This window comes from Vigna umbellata, chromosome 3 (genome assembly GCF_029865625.1).
Source record: "Vigna umbellata cultivar VRB3 chromosome 3, Vumbellata_1.0, whole genome shotgun sequence".
Taxonomy (NCBI): Eukaryota; Viridiplantae; Streptophyta; class Magnoliopsida; order Fabales; family Fabaceae; genus Vigna; species Vigna umbellata.
In genome coordinates, this window is record NC_142167.1 from 5,454,932 (window position 1) to 5,466,528 (window position 11,597).

General features: G+C 31.7%; 2 protein-coding genes across 4 annotated transcripts; one reads left to right on the forward strand and one right to left on the reverse strand.

Annotated features, from left to right (window-relative positions):
* Positions 1–466: 466 nt before the first annotated feature.
* LOC124839207 (nitrobindin heme-binding domain protein) lies at positions 467–6,300 on the forward strand. Of its 3 annotated transcripts, XR_015784744.1 has the most exons (5): positions 467–789; positions 1,304–1,444; positions 2,076–2,189; positions 5,618–5,822; positions 6,089–6,300. XR_015784744.1 is itself a non-coding variant. In XM_088108552.1 (4 exons), exons 1-4 carry the CDS (start codon positions 613–615, stop codon positions 5,735–5,737), a joined length of 552 nt encoding a protein of 183 aa, XP_087964678.1. In that variant the 5' UTR covers positions 467–612; the 3' UTR covers positions 5,738–6,066. The 3 variants fall into 3 exon arrangements, 2 of the variants coding, with proteins under 2 accessions (XP_087964678.1, XP_047170908.1); XM_088108552.1 differs by lacking the exon at positions 6,089–6,300 and having other exon boundaries at positions 5,618–6,066; XM_047314952.2 differs by lacking the exon at positions 6,089–6,300 and having other exon boundaries at positions 2,121–2,189; positions 5,618–6,066.
* A 1,206-nt stretch (positions 6,301–7,506) lies between these two features.
* LOC124839205 (ATP-citrate synthase alpha chain protein 1-like) lies at positions 7,507–11,223 on the reverse strand. The gene is made up of 13 exons (XM_047314949.2): positions 11,047–11,223; positions 10,779–10,879; positions 9,960–10,136; positions 9,670–9,831; positions 9,483–9,563; positions 9,303–9,354; positions 9,065–9,179; positions 8,841–8,922; positions 8,646–8,741; positions 8,444–8,545; positions 8,164–8,280; positions 7,957–8,073; positions 7,507–7,869 (listed from the first exon to the last, which is right to left on the reverse strand). Exons 2-13 carry the CDS (start codon positions 10,875–10,877, stop codon positions 7,798–7,800), a joined length of 1,272 nt encoding a protein of 423 aa, XP_047170905.1. The 5' UTR covers positions 10,878–10,879; positions 11,047–11,223; the 3' UTR covers positions 7,507–7,797.
* Positions 11,224–11,597: the final 374 nt, after the last annotated feature.

The following is an 11,597-nucleotide window of genomic DNA, read 5'->3' on the forward strand; positions in this document are numbered from 1 at the left end:
TCATGTATAATAGTTTTCTTAAATAAATTAACAATATATGAAAACTACAAATTACACCATGTGATCATCACCTTCAAAACAGAATTAACGTCAATATAAATAAAAGTGATCACATTATCTCTAATTAACAAATATTTAGTAAAAAAGAAATATAAGGGCTAAACTAATAAAAACCTAAATGTAAATTTCATGTTATTAATTAACCCATTTTCATATATGAGTTATTTTTCATTTAGATTTAAATGTTTTATTTTAGTTGTTTCAATTATCACATGTTTGAAAATAATTGTATGATAGAATATATTTTATTAGAAAAATATACAGATAACTTAGATATGTTTTCATAATAAAAATAATAAAATATTATTATTATTACAAAATAAAATATTTATGTTAAATTTTAATTATATTTATATAAATTTTAATTTATATAGTAGATATGTTCTTTTTTTAGAAAGTCACCAGCTTTTGGACGTCTATCTAGCTATCATCTCCTTCGTAAACACAGAACAAAGTAACACACAAGTTAAGTTACAGCAATAAATCCAAATAGCCCATTTTGGATTCTACAATAATTGGGTTCACATAAACATTTTCCAAAGAAAAACAGAGATGGATGCTGAAAAGAATTCTCCGACGCCGGCAACATCACCGCCTGTGATACACCCCGCGGTGGCACCGCTCTCCTTCCTTCTGGGCACTTGGAGGGGCCAAGGAGAAGGAGGCTTCCCCACTATACATTCCTTCTCCTATGGCGAAGAGCTTTTCTTCTCCCATTCCCCCAACAAGGTTTTCCTGTCTCTTTCTCCATAAACACTATCTGGGTCCCTTGAAGTTCTCTTTTTATTTACTGGGTTGTTTTTGTTTTTTTAAGAATTTTATTTTAATACACCATTAGCTTACATGGTCAATCAATTCAAAAGTAAATCAACTAGTACGATGTTGTTTCAGTTTATCCAGTAGTACTAGTTCAGATCCGGAATATGCTAAGGAACAATTTCGCCCTTTATATGTGACTAGTAAGATTGTTTATGGTAAAATACAATTCTCACTCAGGCAAAGAAAATTTAAGGATTATCCGAAACATGATGTTTAAAGTACAGAAAAGTAAATGACTTCTAATTATATGGCAATGAACTATTAAATTTACATTATTTGTGTTTTTCGATTACATTCTTCTTTTAACCATTTATGATGATATATGCTGAGGACTTCAGTTTAATTCATCTTGTTTCTCTTCTTTTGCGGGTGGTTGTGAACTGATTCTGTTTATTTGGTTTGGTTGTGTGTGAAATGGGTATAGCCTGTGATAGGGTACACTCAGAAGACATGGAAACTCAGCTCTGGAGAGCCTATGCACGGTGAGAGTGGATACTGGCGTCCTAAACCTGATGGCACCATTGAAGTTGTGATTGCTCAAAGCAATGGTCTTGTGGAAGTTCAGGTACTATTTTTCAATTTGATTTGGTTTTTGTTACGGATACACTGTTTGACCAATTGGCTTCATACTTGTGTCTGTATAATCCGTATGCTATAGGAATGGGGTGGGTTTAGAAGCTCCATGGACTCTTAATATGCATAACTCCTCAGTTTAAATTTTGAGACAACTCTATTTGAATATGAAATTTTGGGAATTGATTTAATTTTGATGAGTAATACCCTTTGGATCAACCTCAATCCTTGACTTTTTTTGTTACTTGTCAAACAACAGGCACATGTTTATTATTTTGTACTTTGCTCCAATTATTCTGTATTTTGCTCCAAATAAACTCTATGGCAAAACAGTCCACTTCTGCTACGTTTTGAGTCCCAATTTTCCAAACATTGCATTCAATCTATTATACCCAGTTGCTTGCAATAAATTTCCCTCTATATGCATTGATGCATAAGTTATGCAATGCGTTATGTATACACTGTTTTTCTTGTCATGTTGATATATTCTTCCAAATATATGTTTGATTTATAGCTTTCTTCCTTAATTTAACTGTTTAAACATAAAGGTCTTGATCATTTCATTGCTTCTAGGTCCATGGGGTTAGTTACTTTCTTGCCTTTCATTTTTTATTCCCTTCTAGTTCCCCTCTCTGCTATTAAGGTGTCATTTGACATTGTGCTTCCAGAAAGGGACATACAGCTTTGAAGAGAATGTGATACAACTTCAGAGTGAAATGGTGGGGAATGCTTCTAAGGTAATCTAAATTAGTATTGCCAAATGCAACAATACTGATGTTGATGTCTCATGCTTATGATTGCATTGTTCACATACATTACACTCTGACAATGATTGGATTGTTTCTTATATGTTACATTTAAAAAACAACCTTCTTAGTGAGGCATCTTCTGATAATATGAATGTGTCAAAAAAGTTGTATTGTAAATGTTTCTTAAGAAATTTTTTTATAATCATCTGTGAGGATTATGGTTTTTATGTGATGAACAAGGATTGACTTATAATATGGAAGCACTAGAAATTTATGAGGATGAATAAAGTTTAGATTCATGTTGTAGAATTCGTGTTGGAGATAAAAGAAATCTTTAAGAGGATGGATAATGGTGAAGAAAAATGCCTACATATAGTTTTTATTGACTTGGAAAAAGCTTGGAATCGAGTATCAAATGAAGCTATGTGGAAGCCTTTGGAAAAGTAGTCCATGACTAAAACATGTGATGGATAATTATTAGTGAGAGAACTTGGTGGTGAGGCTAAAGTCTTTTCTATAAGAATTGGATTACATCATGGCTCAATTTCAAGTCCTAACATGGTTAATCTAATCTTGGATGTGGTTACCAGGGTCAACATAAGACTGTCCTTAATTACATACTTGTTTTGGATGATATAGTGTGGATTGAGGAATCAAAAGAAGATGTTAGCTCTAAACTTAAGCTTTGGAGACAAACTTTGAAAGCAAAGGACTTTTATTTGTGTAGGAACAAGACACAGTATATGCATTGCAATTTTAGCTAGATATAAGAGAAAACAATTATAAGTAAAACAGCAATAAGATGTTATGACACGTTTTTCTAAGTTTAATACCCAGAATTAATTAATATTACAAATAATGGAGGACTTAATAAAGATGTAGCACACAATATAATGGATAAAATGGAGAAAGGCAACAGGGATCTATTTCATATCTCAAGTATAACAAACTCATGAAAGCTTTATTGCATTCTTGTCTATACAACTATACATTATGGTATTGAATATTAAGCTGGATGTGTGGTCACACAAAAATTGATAGAATACAAACTAATTGTGAACTAGAAGAAATTTGTGACATTTACTTGGGAAAAATAATAGAAAATTGATTTTGTTGGTTTGAACACGTGAAAAGAAAGTCAATGGAAGCATTAACGATGAGAATAGATTACATTTTTTCAGCTTTGCAAAAAGATAGAAAGGGAGATCAAGGACATTGAAAATAACTGTTTAGACAGATTTTTATGGTTAATAATATGCTTCCGAATTTAATCTAGTTGAGCCTAAAGGCGTATTGCAGTCCATATAGTGAATCTCATCTAATGAGATAAAGACTTTTTGTTGTTGTGACAACAATGATTAGTAAACAGAAATCTACAGAAATAGAGGGAAGTCGGGTGAGGACTTCTGAACATTTGGTAGATGAAATCATTCAATGTGCTTTTCATTTTACATGTATTTTAAATAAATTTATGAATCACTGACTAATAATAACCCCCATTGAAGTAATACCTCATTTTGGTTGTTACCTTTTGGCAAAAGATTTTTATGTAATGTTATCATGCAGATTGTTATCATTGCTTCTTTATTCTCTCCTTAGATGGTATGTTATGTTTACTGTAGGAAATACTTTGTCATACTTCACTCTATACCCCAATGGTAAAACAAATTAGATAACTATGTTGGATTAAGGAAACACCTTGCTACCAACCTTACTACGTTGATTAAAGAAGAAAGTTGGAATGTCTCATTTCTCACTCTTATGTGGTATTGCTACGTGGTATGTGAAAGCTGAAAATGTATGTTCTTCTAAGTAATGACATTGAATCTACAAGAACCACATGCTTGATTTGGTAGTCATCTCTAATTAATTTAATCTAAGGGATAAATAACTAAACTGAGTTTTCAGTTCAGAATAGAGAATTCAAGGAGGAAATTTAGAATCAAAGCAAGAATGCAATTTAATTTGGATTAATTTAATAGAAAAAAACCTCGAGGGTCAAGTTTTACACCAAGACTTTTTATTGGCATACTTCTTTATCTTCATAATCTTTTTACTCTCTTTAAAGATGATTTAACCTAAGAATAACCCCAGTTCTCGTGAGTGTTTTGTTTTTTAATTGGTGCAATTTTGCACTATATAATTATATAAATGTTTAAAATTTACAAACATGGGTGCAAGCACAATTTTAAAATGTAATAGTTGTGCTTTCAAGCACGAATTTTGGATCAATTTTTTTTTATTGATGCTGTATTTCAAAACAAAACTTCTCTCTTTATTTTAAATTGTGTTTCATAGCAATGGTTGCTTCCTTTTTTTTTTATGTGAAAATAATTTTTTAAGGCATGGTTTTTATTTGTTAAAATCGTGCTTTTATGGCATGATTTTGGTTTTATTATTATTTTAAAGAATGGTAATTGGAGGGCCCGAATAGGATTTGATTTTGAAAATAAACTATAATAAAACAAAAGTTTAGCTTATTACTTTGATATAATTGTTTGTAATTGTATTTTTTAATGTTGTTTTATTTTCTTTTACTTTTGTTAGGTTATGTACTTTTTATTTATTTGATAGGGACCTTTTTTATATTTTTAGATAATTTGGTTAATCAATTAATTTTAATCATATTATTTATTATTTGAATGAAATTTGAGCAAATAAAAAAATAGCAGTAAATTAAACTCTTGATCAAGTAAACCAAATTCAAATGAAAATAAAATTTTAACAATAACATTGTTAAGGAAATGTAAACAAAAAATTGTAAGGTGGTGCTATAAGTTAATCTTTTTATTTGTCTTCTAGGTCTTGGGGTTGACTTATATTCGATACATTTGTAAGACACAACTTGTACACAAATTTGTGGTTTCTACATTTGTCAAAAAAAAAAATTGTGCCATGTAGCACGATTTGAAAATGCTTTGAAGCACGACTTCAATAGAAAACACTGAATTTTAAATTTAAAAGATTTACCCATTTACGTAGTTACATGAAGCATTTTTTCAATCTATTGCTTTCTCAAAGGATTTAAGCCTATTATGGTGATTGAAGTCCTACGATTAAGATCCCTTTCCAGTCATTCCTTTGCTGTTTATGGTTATGAAAAATGATCGTTTAAAGCTTCTCATAGATAAAATCAATGGAAGATAGTTCAAGAGAAAATAAAAAAGAACAAAAGTTAAATATAATAAAATCTAATAGCTCTCAAGGGCTTGGGCCCACTTTTAGAATTAGAGAAAGTTACTCTCTTAATTAAGGAAAACATAAAAGAAAAGTAATAGTAAACAAAGATGTTAATTCTAACTAAAGAAATGAAAATATTCAAAATTCAAGCTCAAACAATGTATTATGCTAAATTCTAACTAAAACAAGATTTAATTGACATCAGTGCCTAAAATACTTGATACCACTCTACCCAGGTTAAAGAGATAAGAAGAAGTTTTAAGGTAGTTGATGGGGTTCTTTGTTATGAGGTTCAGATGGCTACCAACACAGTAAGTCTTCAACCACACTTGAAAGCAACACTGAAGAAGCTCTGAAGCAGTCACCACCTCTTGAAGAAGAAGCAACACTTGGCATTGTGACCTCACCAAATCTTTTTTAACAACAATTTAGACTACCCTGGTAATTCTCTGTTAACTAGCAAAATCAGCTGTTCAAAACTCTTCTATACAAGCTTTGCAAGGCCTCAACTTTGAACAATCTGACATGACTTAATTTTATTGGAAGCAGCTAAGCAGGAAAAATGAGCTTATCCTAATGTACATCATACTTTATGCTTGATTTTAATTTCTTTCTTTGAAGCTATTATGATGCTTGAAATAATAACTATATTTTATACTCAAACTGAAACTAGATTTCTTCTTTACCTTCTGATTTTGATGAACCAGCATCAAAAGGAATTGTACACTAAGTTAGACATCTACAGGCTTAGTGGGTATTGGGACAGTGATTGGTGAGGAGATGTAGATGACCAGAAGAGACTCATTATTATGTATTCTTCATGAGAAATACAACATTTAATTGGCTCTCAAAGAAACAACCCATTGTGACACTATCAATGTGTAAAGCTGAATATATGGCAGCATCTTAAAGTATCCGATATGCAATCTAGCTTATAAACTTGCTACGGAATTTGTAAATAATGTAAGAAGAGAAGGCGTTAATCCGAGTAGATAATAAATCAGTGATCGAGCTAACAAAGAACATAATAAACTATGAGAGAAGCTAGCATATTGACGTTCATTTTCATTTTATCCAAGAAAAAATTAAGGAAGGAGTGATGAGGACGAAAAAAAGAAAGAATTTAAGTTTATGGGAGAATTTTATTAGATAAATTTAAATTAAGAAAATGTACTTTTGTAATTTTGTAGGAGTCTTGTTTTTTTTTCCACTAAATCTGGATAGTTTTTTTGCCTTTACTGTAGCAGCTCAGTCAGTGGTTAGGCGTTTATATTTCGTTTATTGTAACAATTCAGTAGTTAATGGCTGGTTTTATTCGTTGTTTTCGGTTGAACTGTAGCAGCTCGGTCCACATATTTGGCTATTGTTATTTTTCGTTCCTGTTTTTATTCAGTCCAGTATTATTGCGTTTGTACACGGCTATTTAATAGCCTTCGCATTCAATGAATTTACAGTGAGTTTTACAGCGGATTAAGTTTCCTCTTTTGTGCGTTGCATTTTAACATTGCATAAACTAATTTTATTAGTGTTAGAATTTTGGAGAAACTTTTCCAAAAAGTTTTTATAAGAGTAAAATATGAAAGAAATGAATTTACTTTTAACAAGCTATTATGTTATATGATTTGAATCTCAGCATTTCCTTGTGGCAAGGAATGTTTAGGTCATAAGATACCCCAGCTGGAGAATTAGTACCATCCACTGAGTGTGGGGACACATCCTGGTAGACTAAAAAACCCTATTCCAAATTTATGTTTATCATATTTGAAATTTCTTTTACACTTTTTTAGTTTTGATTTTTCTAAAGCTTTGTCATAACGGTTTGGTGGGTATATTATCAATCAAAATAACTCAAGCATGCCCTTTTGTTCTCTTCAGAGAATTTGGAAAAGCTTCTATTACAGACTGTAGAAAACAAAAAGTAGAATGACAAATTTCAACATCATCCACAATGGGAATTGTTTAGCTACATTTCATGAGTTTCTTTATTGATAAAATATAATTCTAATGTGTTATATGAGTTTGAGTTACTTATAATTGAAGCCGGACTTATATTTTACTCATAATTGCATATATCTAAACAAGCTTGCTGAGATACCCTTTCAAGCAGAATTTAAGTTCTCACAAATGGAAAGAAAAACAATTTAGTTAATGAAGTAAATCAGTGAACCATGAAATTGTAGTTTGACTTAACATAAAACAATTACACTTGTAACATTTTATGGTGTCACTAATGTACTATCAGAATTCTGGAAGATACAAAACATTCTTGACCACTTTATTGGATGACTAATTTATAACAGCCTGCACTCTAACTCACCAAAGCAATAATTTCTGAGAGTTGGACAGAGAAAAATCTCTTCAAATCAGCCATGACAATACTTGTAAAAGAAGTTCACACTGGCCTAAGAATGGATAATTAAGCAGCAGCAGTGATGTATTGGATTGCCTGTTTGCATATACCAGTCATTGTTGCTTCAGGTCCATAAACCTGCAAAGATACCAAAATATAGATAAGAAAAATAAGTTCAGATGGTTTCTCAATGCAATCGATAATGGCATCATTTTGTTATATAACCTCAATGGGAATGCCAATCTCCTCTCCAAGGGCCCTCATTTTTGCCAAACCACTCTGGTAGTTGGGACCACCCCTCCTCACATAGATGTGCATCTTTGCTTCTTTTAGCTTTTGTTCCTGGTTTGTAATAAGTCAGCAATCAATTAACTCTACCATGAGCAAATTAATATGGCATGAAAAAAGCTTCATGATGATATATGTTCTCACCTTCTCCTTCAGAGCGCGGATTATGCCGCTGAATGTAGCAGCAACATCAGTAAAGTTAGCTATTCCTCCACCTATCACAAGGGCTCGCTTTTGGTCATCAGGATTTGAAGTTGCACACTGCAAAGAGATTTCCATAGAGAGAAACAATCACTATATCATGTTACAAAGTAGCATCCATTTGATAAGCCGTTTTCACACACTCCAAACAAGGAATGTATGATCATGTATTGTATCCATAAATTGATGATAAATATACATCACTAATGTTTGAGATAATTACATCAATCACAACCCTGGCATACTGCAGGACCTCATCTTCCTTTGGCGCACCACTATATTCTGCATAATTTCCTAGCTCAGGAGCATAACCAAGATCACCTACCTGTTTTAATAAATTAGTATGTAAGAAAGAGTCTTTTGCTTAATGTTACAATATAACATAATTAGCTCTGAATTTAACTTCTAAAGTAATATAAACACACCGTATCAGCATAGATCACACTAGCACCTCCCCCAGCTACCATTGTCCAAATTCGGCCCATCGGGTTTAAAACTGTGAATTTTAAAGATGCACTTGTCTGGGAGAAGAAAATAAACAAACAACATAACATTGTTAAGAAACATAATTTGTAGTTCCATGAATTCATGATTATTAGAAGTAGTAATTTTTTGTTCACCTTTTCATCTAATCCATGAATGAAAGCCTCTGTACTGCTCATTACCCTTCCAAATGGCAATGGAAATTCGATGTTTCCCCATCTGTAAATAAGAATAACTTGCATGGTTCACTTTTTCTTTTTTACTATTAAACATTATTTAATTATACATGATGAATTAGAGTCAAGAGACACGATATTCATCCTATAAATAACAGTTGATATTCTTTAGAGGAAAAACTCACTTCTTGAAGTTCTTGAAAGCAGCAGTGTCATCAAGTTCGCCTCTCATGTCCAGAGGATAAGGCTTTCCATTGACCAAAGTGAAAGGATTCATCTCCAAGAAAGTGAAATCCAGGTCTAACAGAAGACAAATAAAATAAGAAAAGAAAATGTTTAAAACTGTAACTTTAAATACAACCATCAATGAACTTTTCTTCATAAGCACATCTAATGTTAGTAAAAGTATATTATGTAATATACCTTGAAATAGAGTGTAAATCACCTTGAGGAATTCCTCAACTTCTCCCCTGATCTGTAAGCATGAATGAAGCACTTATAAGTAATTGAAACAAAATGTGTATTCAATCCCGTGGTCCTACTGAATAACCAAAAAAGTAATTATCTTATTAAAAATCTAAAAAATGACTAAGATTAACATACCTCTAAGGGAAGTGTTGCAACAAGTGGAGCAATACTCTCAGGTGTAAGAGACAGTCCTGTTGGCATAAATACAGTCTTGACCTGAAATATGAACAAACCACTTTGTAGCTTATGGGAATTACAAGGAAGATGTGAGAAGAATTTACTTGAAATAATTTATATGTAAGGTAAAAGTAAATTTTGGTACCTTATCCCAGTTCTCCTCAATTTCAATTCCTCCACATTCAGAAAAGCTTATACTGTTCCCTAGTCTCTCTGAGACAATGTTAAGGTAAAACTCTTCATTGTGAGGGATAAAAGGTTCAACAATGAAAGTTGTTATGGGCCCTTTGCATCCACTCATCTCAACCTACATGATCAACAAATATATAAATAAACACTTCAAGAGTAGACAGAAAGTAAAAAGAAATGGTGATTGGTGATTAAGAGAAAGGAAAAATAAGTTAAGGTTTGGAAGGACAAACGGGGAAAAAACACCTCTTTGCCAAGACGCTCTTTCACAAAAGAAGCAACTTCTGCCAAATCCAAATTCAAGGCAACCAAACCACTTTTGCCACGCTTTCCGAATAGCATGTCTGGTTTCACAACCAATTTTGAAGATAAAAGCCATGGTTCCTTCTCAGGTAGTTCATTAAAATCAGTGGATTCTGTAACCTGAAAAATAGAACACAACAAATTTATTATTCATGTTTGATATGCACACTGCACTGGTTGACTAGTAAGACGCAAATTTATTTTCCACAAATCAGTTACACATCATATAGTCTTACTCAGCTTTAAAACAGTGATTAAATTGTCATATGAAGACACACCATATTAACAATAAGCTGTAAGATTTGAAGATCATTATCGGATTAATGCAGTGCAATTATGTGACCATAGGCAAAGTAACACTAGTTGGAAGTTCAATCACCAGATTTACTAGCTATCACTATCTAGGACAGAATTTAGAAGGTGTTTGAGATATTACATTGGCTTCAGATAAACAGAATCCTATAATCAAGCAAAGGATTACAAAACCCATCAGAATTTTTAAGGTATAAGATTCACAGCCAAGCCAACATAAACTATTTTGGAAATTTACTTCCTTATTATAAATCATAAAACAAATTGAGAGTGAAGTTTTCACTCCCTCTACTTCTGTATCTGATTTGCTTTCACAGTTTTCTAAATAAATTATCAATAATAAAAAATAATCCCTCATCACAATTTAAATTATACATTTATATATTCAACAGTGTTCATTCATTACTAATTTTAATATAATAAAAAAAAAGAAACTAAGATAATGCTTACTTGTGCAGACTTGATGGGCAAGTCCTGGCCAGAGAGTCTTTTAAAGTGCTCCTTCAACAACCTCTTGGAGTCATACTCTCTTATCTTCTTGCGGGCCATTGCTTCAACATAAAACAAGAAAAACCCAGATCAAAACAGCTTAAGGGTCCTCAAAATTCCAATCAAAATCAAATTTTTAGTGCAAAAGAATCACAAAGAAAAAATAAAAAAGAGAGAAACTGAACAGCATACTGAAATGAGTGCAGAAAGAAAGGAGAAATGCAGGTACCTTTAGAGAGAGAAACAGATCAGTGGAGAAGATGGTTGTAGAATGGTAGATCCAATGAAGAGTGGGAAGTTTTGTGTTAGTGTGATGTTGGTGGCTTCATGGCATATATATGAGATGAGCTCTTGGAGAAAGAACAGAGGAATCATGAAAAAAGTACCATGAATATTCAATGTAACATTGAGTAACTTATTTACTATTATAATAAGGACTCGTGAATCTCACGGTATGGATGAAGGGATGTATGAAATTAAAATAACACTTGGAGTTTCTTAAATTAATTTGGAAAAAAAAATATTTTTTTTATTTTCTCAATTATTATTTTTCTCCTGAAAAAAGCTTCTCAACTGACTCATTCAAAGAATTTTATATACTTTTGAACGCTGTTAATTAAACTTTTGCATTAAAAAAGTTGTCATTGAGCAATTGATCTTGTACATTTTACATTTTTTTTAATTTTTAAAAATTAAAAATTAGATTTTACACAAAAGACTTGTAATTGAGTTATTGATCTCGTACATTTTTTTAATTTACTATTAAAATTAATGAAATCA

Coding starts and splice junctions, on each gene's coding strand:
- LOC124839205 (XM_047314949.2), bottom strand. CDS start 10,877: ATGGCCCGCAAGAAGATAAGAGAGTATGACTCCAAGAGGTTGTTGAAG. Junction 9,355..9,482: donor TTGCAACACTTCCCTTAGAG/GTATGTTAATCT, acceptor TCATGCTTACAG/ATCAGGGGAGAAGTTGAGGA. Junction 8,546..8,645: donor GTGTGATCTATGCTGATACG/GTGTGTTTATAT, acceptor TTATTAAAACAG/GTAGGTGATCTTGGTTATGC.
- LOC124839207 (XM_088108552.1), top strand. CDS start 613: ATGGATGCTGAAAAGAATTCTCCGACGCCGGCAACATCACCGCCTGTG. Junction 790..1,303: donor TCTCCCATTCCCCCAACAAG/GTTTTCCTGTCT, acceptor AAATGGGTATAG/CCTGTGATAGGGTACACTCA. Junction 2,190..5,617: donor TGGTGGGGAATGCTTCTAAG/GTAATCTAAATT, acceptor CACTCTACCCAG/GTTAAAGAGATAAGAAGAAG.